This window comes from Balearica regulorum, chromosome 12 (genome assembly GCF_011004875.1).
Source record: "Balearica regulorum gibbericeps isolate bBalReg1 chromosome 12, bBalReg1.pri, whole genome shotgun sequence".
Classification (NCBI taxonomy): Eukaryota; Metazoa; Chordata; class Aves; order Gruiformes; family Gruidae; genus Balearica; species Balearica regulorum.
In genome coordinates this window covers 21174705-21191649 of record NC_046195.1, presented here as the reverse complement: position 1 = coordinate 21191649, position 16945 = coordinate 21174705, and the positions used below count along the sequence as shown (strand labels likewise).

The 16945-nt window shown below is 39.6% G+C and overlaps 1 protein-coding gene across 3 annotated transcripts in view; it reads left to right on the top strand.

Moving 5' to 3' along the window:
- The window catches only part of MEGF11 (multiple EGF like domains 11), a 285900-nt gene that overhangs the window by 97312 nt on the left and 171643 nt on the right, over positions 1-16945 (top strand). For all 3 annotated transcript variants that reach the window (XM_075764670.1, XM_075764671.1, XM_075764672.1), the window contains exon 6: positions 2597-2689. In XM_075764670.1, the coding sequence (XP_075620785.1) occupies positions 2597-2689 (93 nt within the window). The remainder of the gene's footprint in view (positions 1-2596; positions 2690-16945) is intronic.

The following is a 16945-nucleotide window of genomic DNA, read 5'->3' as shown; positions in this document are numbered from 1 at the left end:
CTCAGTTGCTCATTAAACATTATCATCTTCAGCTCTGTGGGGCTTCAAGACACCTAAAGCCAAAGATGCAGTTCTTTCTAGCACTTGTTTGTCTTTTGCGTGTCACTGATTGCTTTAGAATTAGGAATAGTCTCTTGAGTCTGGCTTGTAAGTCTCTCATAGCAGTCTTCCCAAGGGACTGGAGCACTACTACAGAAGTCAGCACTTCTGTCCATTGACAAGTGATTAAGTAAACTTTATTAGCTTAATTAGTCATTATTATTACATATTTATGTTAGCATAGTTAAGGTGTGATATTTTTGTGTGGCTAAATCAACTAAATTTAGACCAGTGATGAGCAGGAGTTTTGTTAGTTGGAAGAACAAAGAAATAGTTCACCGTCAAGCTTCTTGCTCACAAATTATGCCTTGACCTGGGAACCTGGCCTAGTTAAAAGGATAAAAAAGTTGCATGTTTTACATGTAAGAATGATTTATTCTTGTAAATGTCCATACAGGGAACAGAAAAATCTCAGTTTCGATTTCCATACCTCTTCTAAAACTAATATGTAAGAGTTACATCAATGAGAAACGTATTCTTAAAGCTATATGGGGCAGAATTTTCAAAGTATCCGTATCCCACCATATAGTATATCTTTTAGTACATTGTACTTTTACTAACAAATTAGAAGCCTGTGGCTGTTCTGTGTTTGGACTTCTTTTCATAGGTAACCAGCCATTTTTAAACAGTTGCATGAAGGCGTGTATTTCTTTATTGGAAAATCCTGTTTTTCTAATACCCTGCCTTGAATTTCATCTTACAGCTGTAGACTAGGATGCCTCACTGTCTTCAGAAACCCTAACTCAAGTAAAATAAATGCACGAAAGATTAGGACAATTAGTGACTAGAGAATTAGCTATCAATATTTCATGGCCCCTGCAATACTGTCTAAACACAAGATATGAAATTAGAATAAATTGCACTTTTGACGTGCGGTGAACCTAGAAAGGAAATGACTAGAAAGATCTTGCAGTCGTTATAACGAGGCAACATTTGCCTCGCTGGTCACGTGTGATTTGACGGATAAAGAACAGGAAGATTTGTCCCATAGGATTATTCAAAGTTCACTTGTGATTTGAGGCTGGATTTAAATATATTATGAATAGCTTAGTGGGTTTGGTCTCCAATGACCCAAACACAGAACAGAAAGCAAAATATTTCTGTCAACTTTGATGCCAGCCTGAGTGCAGACTGAAGATGTGATCCAATCTGGTACTCCAAACAGAACGTCAGATACAGCCGGAATCGTTCAAATGTGCAAGACATTGGTGGAAAGCGTTTGGCCCATGAGGTACCTGGGAACTGAAAGGGCATTTCATATGCAGGCCCAGTGCAACTTTAAAAAGGTTCGCTGGCTGATTGAAAGTGAATTGGGTAGTTCAGCAAGTTTTCAGTAAAGCAATGCAAAGCTACTTCCCAAATCAGTTCTGCTGGCCTTGGTTTAGACAGGAATGAATTAATCTTTCTTTTGGAATAAGTCTTTTGTAGTCCAGCTTCAGCCAGTTCTTGGTTAGGTAAGCACAATACCCACATTTCCCATCTGATACAAAAATGCAGGGTATGCAAACATAGGTTATCTATGATACAAATCATATATATGATATATATAAAATATATATATTAATACAGTGACCTCATTGCCACTCCATCATATTTGTTAATAACTCATACATGTTGGTCTAGATGGAAATTGTGTGTTCCAATTTAACCATCCAGTTTGAATCGCTGACACACAATGTCCTAAGTGGTAAAATGGGAATAAAGCAGTACGCAGTAAGGTTCAGCCTTTAGTTATTCGGTATTGTCCAAATTTGTTTGTATGTGATGGGCATACCGGCATACACTGGAAAGTCAGACACCAAAGCAGCACCGGAGAAGAAAAGTCTTAAAACCATGAGCTGCTCCTACTCAGGGAGAAGAAAAGGAGTACATGTACATCTCTAGTGAACTGACAAGTGAGATGGTAAAACCAACCAGTTTTTCATAGTTTGAACCTTGAGGATATTGAACTTCCAATAATCTAACAGTGGACAAATAAGGTATAGAACACTGTAGTTCTGGAAAACTTGATGACCTTGAAAAGACAAGGCTGCACTTAGAGCTACTGCAAGATGTAGTAAAATTGTTTCTTTTCCTTGAGCTATTTTTTACAAATCTATTTTGGATCTTAATATACTTTAAAAACTGAGCTCCATTTTCTCTTATGAACAGTAGCAACTTGAGTGCAATAGAAGAAGCTGATATTCTGTAATATAATAATAATGTGTCAGTTTGGTAAAAATTTTATTATGAAGCAAAACTGCTAACCAAAGTAATTTCTGGTGTTAGAGATTTTCATTACAAAGAGCTGAAGTGACAAATGAGTTTATCGCTGTCAAGAGACCTATATTTTATTTTGGTCACTTAGTATTAATTAAATCTTGCAAGTAATTCTTTTTTGTGTGTTTGCTTTGTTTAATATTTTTAAATGAAATATTGTTCTCTAAGGCACAGTTTAGTATACGTTTACCAGCCACTTACTATATTTACAATGCTGTGTATTGTTTCTTCTTAACAGCACTCTGCACAGAGGAGTGTGTGCATGGAAGGTGTGTTTCTCCTGACACTTGTCATTGTGAACCAGGATGGGGAGGTACTGACTGCTCCAGTGGTGAGTAAAGATTACAAAAGTGTGATAAAGATGTATGCTGCTATTAAAATAAGCCCTCAAATAAAGCAGTGGTCTTAGAACTTGGATGCTTTAAGTGGAAAAATGAAGATTGTCAGTTGGTTATTTTGCAACAGTTAATATGTGATAATACCCTTTCCTATGATAATGACTTTCACCTTTTTTGCTTGTTTTTACAAAGAAATGTTAAATGCAGTGGAGGATGCTCTTAATGCTTTCACTCCTGTTCCTGGAATACCAATATAGATAATATAACTGCATTAAGAAATTTTTCTCTCTTAAATCTTTACGACAAAACATTCTTCATTAAATACATTGTGGAGTACTTGGAGTACTTTGGAAAGCGCACTCTCTAGACAGAATCCTTGTCCTGTTGAAGCCAGTGGGAGTTCTGCCATTGACTCTTCATGCAGCCCAGATTCTACCTTCTGACTCAAAATCCACACCCTAAATTATCCATACTGCATGGGTTGGGGAAATGGCAGTGGTGGGAGTTCTGCACCTTTTACTAGGAAGTTACTTCACACTTGAGGCTTTCCGTTCTTTCAGCTGAGGAAGCTGTGTATGTATGTCAAACTCTCTTAATTGGTAATGATAAGTTTAAGTCTAAGTGATTAGCTCATGCTGGAATGAAACGGCCAGCGTTCTTTCCAGTACAAACATCAGAGCTGTTATGTAACACGGGCCCAATACGTTATTGACATAACGGAAATAAGCTTGTTAAATGAAGTCTATTTGTGCGTCAGGCAAGTAAATAAAGCTGCATCGAGAAAGATGTTGTGAGTCATTTACTGAATGAACGTTTCATTTTGCTTTTACTTCCTCCCTTTCTCCCAAATTGATTGGGATCTTAAAAAAGAGGCATCATTGCCAGGCAAAAAAGCTAACAGGAAAGGGATCTATAAAGGGAGGCATTAGAATAGGAGTTAAATGTGACTGGGGATAAACACCTCCAGAGGCTGAAGTCAATGGGGCAGAGTCTTCTCTGGTCAAGTTACTGGTGTCTTGTCTGCAGCCTTGCTGATGTGTCCTGAGTTACCCCAGAAAAGGCATCAGGGAGAGAGCATGGAGGAGGGACAGAAAGAAGGGCCATGCTTTGGGATTTGAAGCAAGCTTTCCGGATTACCTGACATGTAGACAAGGGAAAAATTGGGCAGCATAACATACTGAATATCTATCTATAACAATATTTTAAAAAATAAAAATAATACCTTCAATTGTAAAGTGTCATATAGAGTCTCAGGAACTCGTTCTATCCTTTGGTTATTTTTAGTAATAGATATGTTTAACCTAACAGCCAGTGAGCATTTATACAGCGCATGTGCACTTAGAGAAGTTAAAAATAACAATAAAAAAAATACTGTGACAATGTGGACATACACATGTAGATGTATACATTTGCTCACACATGCATACACACGGTAACAAGCATTCCATTCTTTGTAAAAATGAAGATGAAAGGATAAGATGTCCAAGTACAGAATGGTCTCGTGGACTAAAACTACCCAGTGACTCTTATTAAATTGCACTAATCTTGCAAGTGAAGATACGAAGAAAAAGAAGGTTTTTCCTATATTGAATATTTAGCTTTTTAAAGTAATTAGGAATATTAAAGCACTGACAATGATTGAGATAGAAACATTATTCATAACTTTTATTTCCGCACCGGGCAGCAATCCAGTATATTTCATTTATGAGGTTTCAGCAGTGGAAAGAGAAGCGTTAGCCAATTCCTAAATTAAATATACCCTGTTAACTTTTATAAATGATAGCCCAGGATTAGCTTCAAAATTTAAGCTTTCATTTTATTAATATAATTAGTGTGTTTGCTGGACTATAGTGCCCATTGTCTTTCATTCCATTCATTATATGCTGGGCAACATGCATTCTTGTCCTAAGGTCTGATCTGACAAGCACTGTCCAATGTCACGCTTGTAAGCGTGATTGGCCTTGCAGAAGTTAGCTTTTACTGCAGCTGAGAGCTACTCACCGTTATGCCTGGCGCTAGAAATTTGAATGACTGGCTTCTTTATTGTTAGGAGACTTTGTTTAAATTAAAAAGGTATAGAACAGATATCAGCTGAATACAGTACGATTGTTACTCGAGTGTTTCCAAGAGGGAGGAGAGAAGCTGGGAGCCTTTGCCTAACTGAGATTAACCGGGATTTTCAGATATATTGACGATGCACGTATTGAGTCGTATCTTACTGTTCTCCAGTAATAAGGTAGAAAACATTTTTCACTTCTGCTGGAATAATGTATTATCTGTGCCTACTTTCTTCCTATTACTTCATTAATATTGGGTGGCTACTACGACGGTGGCATGTTTGCCGCGACAGGTATCGGTTGTTGGCTGTTTCTGAATGGCTGGCCCTGTAGGGCTGCGCGCTGATGGATAATCTGGAGCTGTTGGCCGTGTGCCTGCCACCCCACTCCCCGTGGGGCCACAGTTTCCTGTACGGTCCTCGCTATCAGTGATTTTATTAAGTCACAGGCATATTGCTTTTAGTGTTGGCTATTTGGAACTATTTTCTGGGAAAGGATTTGCTAGCCAAAACACTCCCTTTAAATTTAGAAAATCTCACAGGAGCAGTAATTGTTTCCTGACTGATTTCTCCTGAAACAATATTGAGAAGTGGAGCCTACCTGACACTGGGGGTTGTCTGTTGTCGTTTACTTGGAAAAGATCCAGCGACACTCACTCTTTTTGACATAGTATTTCAACACCCTGCAGATGAGACCGTTAGAACTTTCTAAAAATTATGTATAACTTTCATTTGGTTTGATGGGTGAAATTCAACCATAAGCAGAGCTCCAGCACAAGGTCCAAGTGTCACTTCAAAACCAGAAGTCAGATCCGAATGTTTTTCTTCTTTGGTGTGCCGCAAAGACTGCCTATGGCAGGAGAGGGTATGAATTCTGACACTGAGCACGAATTTCCTATGGGAAGGCAAGGTTTTGGTGGTACATGCAGTTTCCCAGTGTTATGATTCTCCCTTGGCTAGACTATACTCATTAAATGTTTCGAATAGTTACAGCTACAGCCTGTAGTCATCCAAACAATTTAATCATCTTTCTCAGACTTTGTTTCATGCTTTCCTAAAACTCAGCCTGTAAGACAGCAATCACAAAACTTGCTGTTTGGTGCAGGTTCCCAGTGACCGATCATGGTACGTGTTAGAGTTCATCTGTTGTCAAGGTTAAAATAACTTCAGATAAATTGCTAAACAATTATAAAAAAAACCCTGTGCCATATTCAGCTCTGCATGCCTCTATACCTGTGTTTTACTGCATGCTGTTGTACATCTGTTGATGCCCGCAGGCCTAGCCTTGATTTCATGCTATAAAGCTGCAATATATTAAGGCTTGATTACCATAACAATAAAAAGAGAAGTAATGAGGTATTAACTAAAGAAGCTCTTGAATGAAATGTTTTCAAGGTTTTAATGATGCTAAAAATTAAAAGGAAGAGTCTTTAAAAAGCCCCATACCTTTTCCTTTCCCTTTTAACTTGTTTTATTAAAATCATGCCTGTTTTGTCCCTGCAATCTGCACTGTTGTTTTTTTTAAATACAAAGGAAAATTGCAAATGCTCTGTGTGAACTTACCTGCTCACCTGTCCAATTATTTCAAAGCAATTAACTTCAAACAGTATGATATACTGGCTTGAAGTTCTGGTAGGAATATAATTGACTGTTGGTGGTTACCTGGCCTCTTCTGGGTCTTGATAATAGCCATCTGTATTTGCAAGCCGTTAGGCCCCAATCCAGCAAAGCACTTAAGCATGTCCTTAACTTGACACACGAGCAGGACTTTTTATCTGCTTTAAGTTAAGCCGGTGTTTAAGGAAGTTGCTGAGTCAGTTTTGAAGAAACAGCTAAAAATACGTCAGTGAAATCTGAACAAGCATCTCACTGAATTCGTCAGGTCTGTAAGGGATAAGGTGGTCTTTCTTTCAAAATGCTAACACTCAACGGGCAATATTATCGAAGACCATTTTTACTCTCATGAGTATTCTTCATTGCAGGGAAGATCACAGAAATCTTTCTGGTTGGAAGAGAATTCAAAAGGAGTGGACAACAGGTGGGAAAAAGAAAGTTCAGAGCAAGAGCCTTGAATTAAAAGCGAGAACCTTCCAAAATTGTGTGTGGCAGTCTGAGAAATTTCAGAGTAAACAAACACAGGGGTTGTAATGAAAAAATAAAGTGGTTTTCAAAATGTTTGCTTTGCTGTTAGTTTCGGGAGAAAGTGTAGTACTTGCCCAAAGTGTAATTAAAGAAATGTTGGCATAGTAATGCCAAATCATCTTTCTTCATACCATGTCACCTGGGGGAGAGAGATTATAATATTGCTGCCTGGCATAGGCTGATCAGTAATGTACACATATGGGTAACAGTTTTCCTTGTAAAGGATGTTTTGTACAAACTGTCATTAAGAGCAAGAACCTATTTCATCTTTATCTCTTTGTCAAAAATAGCCAAGGTCATAACAACAGGCAAGTATAACATCACAGCAAGATCACCTTGAAGGGTATAGCCCTGGAGCAGCTGGAGTGCTTCAGTTCTGAGACTCGTGATGAATGAGAACTGCAGATACTTTGCTAAATCTGAAGGGGAGTTGCTTGACAAGCTATGGAAAGCAACAGTAGAAATCTCAGGAGAAAAAGAGAGTATTTTACAGCGAGTCTGTGGTGTTTTTCAGGCTTGATTTTGGCTTCCATGTTCTCAAATTGCTTTGAAATGTTTCCAAAGAAGAAATCTGCTGGAATCATTAGTTAATTTTCTGTCCTCGTGTTTTGGGGATAGGATTGACTGGGAAACCACCCAGGTCTGCCGAAGGGGTGCAAAGGTGCAAGACCTCAGCTGTTCTAAACTGCTAGTGGGCCACTACGTTGCTTCAGGGCCGGTCCATGTTTCTCGTATAGGAATTTGTGTATGCCGTGGGTTTGTATCACAGTGACAGTTGTATCGGAGTGCCAAACGAGGTGACAGAACCGGGTACAATGTTCCTGTTTCCATCAAAGCCCTTGTACTTCACTTGTCGCTCCAACTGTTGAGTTTAGATGCAGATTCTAAAGATCTGTTTAAAGCTGTGAAACTTGAGTTTGTATTCAGGCTTAATTAATGCTTTAGCCGAAACAGAATTTCATATCCATAGCATGTGGACTTTAAAGTTTTAATCTACTTTTCATTTGAGCCAAGCTCAAATTGCAGCTTAATTTTGATATGATTTGCAGACTCGATGACAACTACATCGTGCAAAGAGATGCAAATGTATAAAAACAAGCTCCAATGAGGCTTACACAAAGATCTTTCCGTAGCAATTACAGACTGGAATTGATTTCTGTCTCTTTCAGTTCTAACAATTTGCTTTTCCTTAAACTTAAAAAATATTCAACTCCCTTCAAGCCACTGCTGAACTGGTGTAATCAGGTAAACAGCTTGTGTTTAATTTTTGCCTCTGCTGGATGTTGGGCCCACGCACTTGGGCTTGCGTACCCAGGTTGCATGTGTTAAGCAGTCTCTGTAGCAGCGTATCTTCATGGGCCCAGCCTACGCAGGACAGCCTGTAACCAGGGAATAAAAATGTAAACACAAGCTGCTGTTCAGTGCAGTTAGTAGCACAGCAGCATGTCCTGTATATATTTTTGCACAGATAATTTGGCTGCATTAAACTGGGCTAATCCATCTTTTTTCATTCGGTGGGAATATTTTGTCTCTTGCTGAAGCTCTTAATATCTACTCAATTGTTTGTGGCGGTTTCTCCTCACTCTAGTAGAGATATGGTAGTATCCTCTAAGCTTCCGTGAGCTAACCGCTGTGGAGGTGCTGCAAGCTTATGGAAAGGTATGAGAGTGGTATTGACCTTGGCTTGTCCCACACTAACTGGGCTGAGCAAAAGGCCACAGTTGATTCTGAAAAAGGCAAAGTAGGTCCAGGATTTACTTTGGGAAGAAATTGCTTTCTACACTTCTTCTATGTGATTCAGTGATGATGAATACATCAGTTGCCAGTTGTCCTAAGTCTTTTACTAAAGTGAGTGAAAAATAGAAATTCAGCACCCTGTGTCCTTTTACTTTTCACTTTCATCTTCATCTTCCCCATCAGAGCGTGGGAAAGGACTTCCTTCCTTAAATCAGCTGGTCGCATCTAAAGCCAAGGTGGTGACGGATCGTTTCCCCCCAGCCATCCCAGCCCTCCTCTGAGACTGCCTCTTTTGAATGATTTTGAAGAGTCAGTTGAGCTCACCTGACTCTGTCTGCTCCAGTCCCTGGAGTTCTGTCTTCTAGTGTGTGCCGTCGCTCTTAAGGCTTGATCTAGCAATGTACTTCATGCATATGAATAGTTTTTTAAAGTCAATAATGAACAACCTATGTTATTTAAGTTAGATAAATGCTTAAGTCATTATCTGAATGGGAACTTACTTAAGAGACGAGGGGGGAAAATCAGGTTGATGAGCATCTCATTTAGGGACCAAGAGTTATTGAGTATCATCCAGGCTGAGCAATGGCAGGTACTTCTTTCAGTGAACTAAACCCACTGCCAGCTTTGCCAGTATCCAGAAAGAGAGGCTCAAGCTTAAGGCCAGGTCTCCTGCAGAGCAGAGCGCGATACACAGGTCAGTCATCTGAACATACTCCTTAGTTCTAGGCAGAGATAATATTTGGATGTACTGCATAGGTGAGTACCAGAGGATAGAGATGTGATAAGAAGATAATTTGGGTATGTAGTGTAACAGGCTTCCAGTTGTCTAATAAAGATTTTTCAAAAATGTAAAATTATATCAGAATAAGTCTGCACAATTCTATGTAATTATTACAATATTACCAAAATTGTCTCCTCTGTTAAAACATCCAGTTTTTTCCATGTTTGGCTGCTTTGGTTTCAGAGGTAAGCCCATAATGCATTACGCGCTAGAGTGAATATTCATATTAAATTCAGATGATTTGTTAAACCCATACTTCCCATGCGTACCCAGACTGGTAGCCGATGAGGCTGCTGCATGCTCGGAGTTTGTCTTCTGTATTGACCTGAAGTAGCAACACCATTTTGTGGTCTTTCTCTTGATTTAGTCTTTCTACCTGCATAGACTTTCTCTCTCTATTACTTTAGGAAAATGACTCTCTGGATCCAGACTGGGGCTGCTGGGATTTCTGTGGTCAGCTGCAGTGGTCAACAGACATGTCTGTATTGATCTGGTCCTCGAGTACTTAGCTGGGAATAAAGGACATACAGAAAGAGGTCTTTCCTAGTCCAGATAAATGATACGTGGAAAATTCTGTATGTTATATAATTAATAACCTACAATTGTGTAATTGTAATTTTGATGTATTTCTACATTGCTTTAAGGCACACAGCTGACAAACAGGAGGTGAGAGGACAGGTTTAAGACTAATGGCTGTCTCAGCTTATCACCTCACATTTACCCACTCTCCAGCCCCTGGTGAGCTGTATATGAGCAGTATGGAAATGCTGTGTCCATGTAACCAAATTATTGGGCGACTGTGTGTGCTGGGTATCTCTGGAAAACCAATGTACTGGCTACTAACTGAGAGTACAGAGTAGCCTGCCCTCCCAAAGCAGAGTCCCACTGAACTTTGAGCACACCTGCCACATCTGGAAGTGAAGTTTATCATATAGCTATTCTCTTATCTGGGCAATAGCTTGATGGTTGACTAAAAATTTACACTTTAAGGATAATTTTCAGAAAATGAAACCATGGTTACTAGGACTGAATGGGCTAAATGCATTCCCATGCAGGTTTTGTGTGGTTATGCAAGGGGGAGATTTGGCTCACATACATCTTTCCTTGGCTGCTGAACTGGTGAAAGCAGAGGAGACTTCATAGAAAAGCAGCGTATGTGTGACAAGTTGTTAGTTTTATTAATTTGACTGAGGTGTTTCTCACTTTAGACAGGGTAATAGCTATAAAAGAAAGAACCTACTAAAATATCCTTTTTAATGAACTGAATTGCTAATGCTAAATTTCATTGCTGGAGCATCTTACAGTAATGTGGCTTTAAATGTGCACTACACAAATGAGCAGACTTTAGATCAATTTAAAAGTACCATTGGTAAAATTTTATGGCCTGGTCACTGAAGAGCTGTGACGTGGAGAAAAGAGTAGAATTCCCTCTCCCAAAGTGTGGGCAAAAATCTCAGATGTGGACACCCACGCAAAAGTATTCCTGGGGTTTTTGCTTGCTAACAAACAGAAAAAAAGATCCAGTGGTCCTTGGGAAAGCTTCTAACCCACTTGTCTCTGTGTTAGATATGGTGAGGTATTTCAAGGAATGCTTGGAGAGGGCAGGGCTCAGCTCACTGTCCAACACCGAGGTATCAGAAAATCCCCTGGGAGCTATTTCAGGCACCTGACCCTGGAGAAGCCTCAGGTCTACTCTGACTTTTGCTGGGTTATGAGTATCTGTCTCCAAAGACACGTGCTCCAGCTGGGAAAGGCCCTACTGCCTGAGTCAGTGCTCTCAGGATTTTCCCAAAGATGCTCTTCTTCCTAGTTACAATACTATTTTATGGGCAGTAATTAAAGGTTGAAATAAAAAAGAGAAACAAAAGCTTTCATTCAGAAATAAGACTTGAAATTTTCCTCAGGCCCCCAGCAGGTAAAATTTGCTAGAAAATAGCAGTCAGTCATCACCTAGCGTTAGAGAGAAGGCTCCTTGTGTACTGATACTGGAGAGCTGAGGCAGAGTCAGTAAATTCATTCCAGCAGCATCAGTGAGTACGCCCTAGACATGGGAGAAGGGTTGCAGGGAGAAAGCATGTAGATACGCAGCTTTCCCTGTCTGATTGTTTCTTTGTTTAGCTGTAAATTCCGGCTTTTACATACAAAGATACTAAAATACTTTCTTCCAAAAAATAGCGGCTGGCTGTATTTTAACTATACTTTGGCTGCTGTACTGAACAGCTTTCCAAAAATGAAGTCCATACCATTCGTGTCCCCTCCCTTCCTACGCCTGCTCACTGACCCCGTGTTCAATGTAGGCAGCGTCTTTGCTAAAGGAAAATGTTACATGCTAAAATTTTTCCTCAGACTTCACCCTGATTTCGTGTGATCTTAGATAAGCCTCCACAAAGGTGGGAAGTCCTTATTTCTTTTTGATTTCTGTGGGAGTTGAGTATATTCATCGTGTGGATTAGCTGGGCCTGTATCGCAGCTGAAAAAGGACGGCAGACTGCAGTGGCGTTGATGAGAGCTCAGCCATCAATTAATATCTTTGCTAAAGATGAGTGAGGCTGTAATGTGCAGCTGGCCTTGGTATCTTGGGTGGGTTGCATTTAAAATATAGCCTGGAGGCAGCTTTGCTAACTTTAGAGCTGTGATGATCAGATCTGCAGAAGAGTATGCAGAAGTGATGCAACATGACAGTTTAAAATGAGAGAATGATAACGCCAATTTACTCCATTGGCTAATGTGTATATGACAGTATATTGAATCATTCTGTTATTTATTGTTTTAAAAGTTATTTCCATGTCAACAAAATATTTGTGTATGAGTAAGACACCTCCTTTAGAGTGAAAGCTAGAGATAAATGTGCCATTGTACAGGTAAAACTTAAGTAAAAATTTTCTTTGTAGTTTCTTTTTACAATAGCCTTACAATCACTTGCATTTCTAGCAGCTTCTCAGTGCCCATGATGGCCTTAAATGACTATGTGTAAAATGGGAAAGTTGCAGGGAGTTTTCTTCTTTGTTTTACCCAGCATTTGTGCTATCATAGGTACGAGAGCATACTTCTGAAGTGAAATATTTTCAGAAGAAGTTTCTCTGAGAAATCCTGTTCTGCCAAATTACACTCATGAAAATCTCTCCTGGACCCCTCAAATGATATCCTGATACTTATTTGTAAGCCTGAAAAAGAGTTTGCCATAAGAGCAGATATCTTGTGTCCCCAATGAAACGAATGTTTGTTGAAACAGCTTGTCTGCCTCAGTGATGTGGAGAGAAATAATGAAATAGCAGAGGACTTAACAAGTACATACCTGCCTGTAAATCCAGGGCTTGGCAGAACGGAGACTTCACACCACTGCTCGCAGGTGAGCGTTTTGCTCTCACTGCTAATCTAGCTTTGGCACGGAATGTAGAGGGCCATAGTTATCTGTAAGGAAAAGCACGCAAAATGAGGAAATGTGTTGTGACCAAAGGAAATAAATGAGCAGATGGTGTGCTAGCATCATACCTGACACTCCAGAGGAGATTGTTGTAGCGTAATCACAAACATATAGTTAGGAACAGGGGCCGAATCCAAGAAGAGCGGGAGAAAGGTGATAGGCATGGAAGCATGGAATAAAAGCAGCGCAAAATAAAGATCAAGACATGACAGAGAAGGAGTGTGGGGGGCGGGGGGAATGGAAAAAGAAGCAAGATGAGATGACAGCCAGAAGTAGCTGGGGATAGGAAGGGAGCTCAGTGGGCAGAGAGCTGGACTCGAGACGATAATAAAACATTCAGACGTTTTGCAAAATATGAGGGGCATCAAGAATTTCAGACTTGTGAGCAGACAGTTACTGGCTGATTCTACTAAGTAGAAATTAAAGATTTTGTCAAAATAAGAAAGTGATGTGGAAGTAGGGGGGATAGGATGGTGGTGGGAGATGCCGCAGCCAGGGCAATGAGGGTGAAAGTCACAGTGAGTTTGCGAGAACAAAAGGAATGGCAATGATAAAGGGAAAGCAAACCTCAACATGCCAGGAATTGCCTCAAGTGGGAAAAGCCAAGATGTTGAAAGAATATCTCTTTATGATGCAAACAATTTAGTAAAATGAGAAGGACTCTAATGCTTGCAAACCAGAGGTGATAACCTGACAGAGGAAGGATTTAGAGGTGAAGTGCTCTGGTTAAAGCAGCATTTGTCTTTTTTTGGTGCCGGCAAAGAAACCTGTTTAAGTGTTTATGAAGGGATGTAAACATCTATTCTATAGTAGTCATCGACACTATAGCTTCAATAAACACTGTTTAATGTTTAAACACGACGTATCGAAGTGGGATGCTGGAAGTTACTGTGCATTCCACTGCCAAAACTGCCTTTTCTTGGCCTGGAAGAGTAGTACAAGCAAAGAAAGTGCAGTTTTCAATAGTTTTTATTTTGTTACTGACAAAAATGTTAGGTGAAATACCAGAAATTTTGCACATTAAGGAAAATTTCTACAGTCAAAAGTTCACTTGTATTGCTGTACTCATGAAAATATTTTACACCTTCAGTCTTAACCCTTCCTTATACCATTTGATCGTCTTGAACGTGCGGTGTATAACAAGCACATCTTCCAGTCATTTCTTTACAGCTCAAAAAGACTTGAGTCAGTGTAGAGGAACTGCAGGATTTTATTTATTAAACACGCCTGTGTTAACCCAGCAGAGTAGCTGAAAGTTTTGGAGTGAAAATGAGAGTTCAAAAGACCTGAATCCTGTTCAAGAAAGCATGGTGAAGGCCGTTTGTCAGGGGAGCTGGGAAGAGACCCAAGTGTCACAGATATGTGTGTCACTCTTTGTAATTGCAAGAACTCATGAAATATGATCAGTGACCTAAAAGATGGGTAGAATCAGGTAATAACAATGCATGTTGAGTTTCTGGGTTGTGGAGTTAAATAAAGAGACCTACTGCTACACATAGACTTAACCTGAAAAACCGATTGGGACTTCACTGAAGAAAGGTGAAAAAGGGAAAGCGCATGAGAAAGGTTCCCATCCACAACTGCTTTGCAATAGTAAGTTTGAACCACTTTCACAGCTTTGGTGCGTGTTGTGCAAGAAGGAATTAGGCCCCATTAGAAACAACAGTAAATGCCAGATAGAAATGACGTATGTATTATTACTGAGAGTAAATACTATATCAGGAAGATCTTTGTGGGCATCAGCCAGAAAGCAGAGAGATAAAACACTCATTCTTTGATCTTGGAGGGTGGTCATTCAACAAAAAAGTCTCTGCAGTTCACCATTTTCAATAGCTTTTCTGCCTATCACACAGTGCCTATTCATGCAAAGGCCAGAGACTGCTAAGCCATATAAGCCCTGTCCAGAATGCTTAAATATGTGTGCATCAAATACAGGGCAGATTGGGTGAAATTAGCCTGCAAAATTCAAATTTTACCAGAAACAGCTAAAACATGAAGCAATGGATATTTGTGGTAGTAACAAAGTAAGGGTTTCTTACCCTTCCTACTGTCTGCTTAATTCTCACCTTTATGAACCCTTTGTACAGAGTTGCAGTGTTCTAGTTGTGTAGCAGTATTAGTAAATCAGGAAAATGGATTGCAGGAGAGTTTTCAGCCAAGGATCAAAGTCCCATACTTTCATTTAGTTTCACTGAAAGTATTCAAAATTAATATCAAAGCTGCAGAAGGACGCAGGTTTGCAGAAAGGTATGAACATTTGCATGGAAGGTCCATTTTTCCATAGGGATTGCAAAGTTTGCTGCTGGGGTGGGAGGTAGGGAGACGTGACTGTAAGCTTGATGAATTCTTGAGAATCCAGAATAACCTTTGCTTCATCATCTACTTTAGCCTGTCTATTAGTACTTCCCAGTTACATAGGTGTCTAGTTCAACTGAGATAGCAGTAAGAAAATACATGCATTTCTGCAAATATTATTTCCATCTTCTAGGATAAATTCCAGCCATTGGAATTCCCCAGATTCCAGTCTGGGGATACTGGTACAGGGTGGTAACTCTTCCTTCCAGGTTTGGTGGGGTTATGATACATCTTGGAATATGATTTTCAGGACAGAGCCCAATGAATTTGTTTTCAACGTCAGGTGAAGAATTACTTTTGTCAGAGCTCATTCAGAAGTGTATTGGGAAGAGGGTCATTTTATTTAGCCTATTCATAGAATCTGATGGCGGCAGCCCAGTTGCGGGTTTCTTAGGGACCACCGCTCTGTGCGATCAATGAGACAGTCTCACCATCTTTCATCCTCAGCAGCTGGGTTCCAGGCCTCTTCGGAGTGCTTAGATTCACAGCTTACTGAGATCATCGAAATACAAGAAGTTCCACTAAAGTATTAAAAAACTCTCTTTTACTGTAAGGGTGATTAAATACTGGAATAGGTGGCTCAGAGAGATTGTGGAGTCTGTCCTTGGAGATATTCAAAATTCAACTGGAAGCAGTCTTTGGCAACCTGTTGTAGCTTACCCTGCTTTGAGCAGGGGGTTTGGACTAGATGGTCTCCAAGGGCCCTTTCCACCTCAACTATTCTACAATTCTATGATTCTATGAATTATTTTATTACTGTAACTTTAGTGATCTCTGAATCAGAGCAAGGGGCTTACTGAATTGCTAGATATGATAGAAAACATAGAATATATAAGCAGCAGGTCAGAGTATACTGAAAGCCCATAGGAATCTTCTGCATATGAGAGCAGAACTTTCTTATGGTGAGCCTATCCAAAGAATTACATGGTTATTCTCCTTCTGAAATCCTGAAATGCCACAGAAATTCTCTTGACAGGATGGATTTTGGGTACCAGTAAATTCAACAGTGCTAGAATTTCATACTCATATTCAAGAATTTAGGCTCTGTTCCCAAGTCTGTTTCTGGACTGCTGCGTCATTCTGGACATATCCCTTTCCCTCTTTGTATTTCACGTACTCTTTTGTAAAATGGTGAGCCTAACCTCCTTTGTGTGGGATACTAGAGTTCCTAGATGAAAACCGCTACAGAAGAAATAGGTGTTCTCATTAAATTAGCAAGATCAAATGTTGTGTGTTCTGTAGCGAATGTATGTGTTCTATCTGGCAGAAAGAAATGTTAATTAATTACTTTGACATGCAGTCATGATGTTGCAGTCTGTATTATAGATGTCCAGCTGTTGGGTTGTTCTTCCAGGATGCAACATGTTTGAATGTATTAGGAGGTGCATTTTTTCTTTGTGTATGACTATGACAAATTGAGGCACAGCCAAGCTGCTAACTTGCTTGAAGGCATCTTTCATGCTTCATCCATTATATGAGTGATAGATGGTATTAAACCACTTCTTCTTTGTGAGGAAAAACACATTGTGGATAATGGAAAGAAAATCATCAGCGCTAATATTTATCCCAACTTTGTTTTGTATCTGCAAGATCAATGTTTTTTTAATTCGCTTTTCATTCTCTTTTGCTTCATTTGCTGTGTTGTTGTAAAGGACATGTTGCATCTTGGGAGAGCATTGGATCACACTTTGATCGCTCTTTTATTAATATAGAACTACACAAGTGGAATTATTCTGGATTCATATAAATGACAA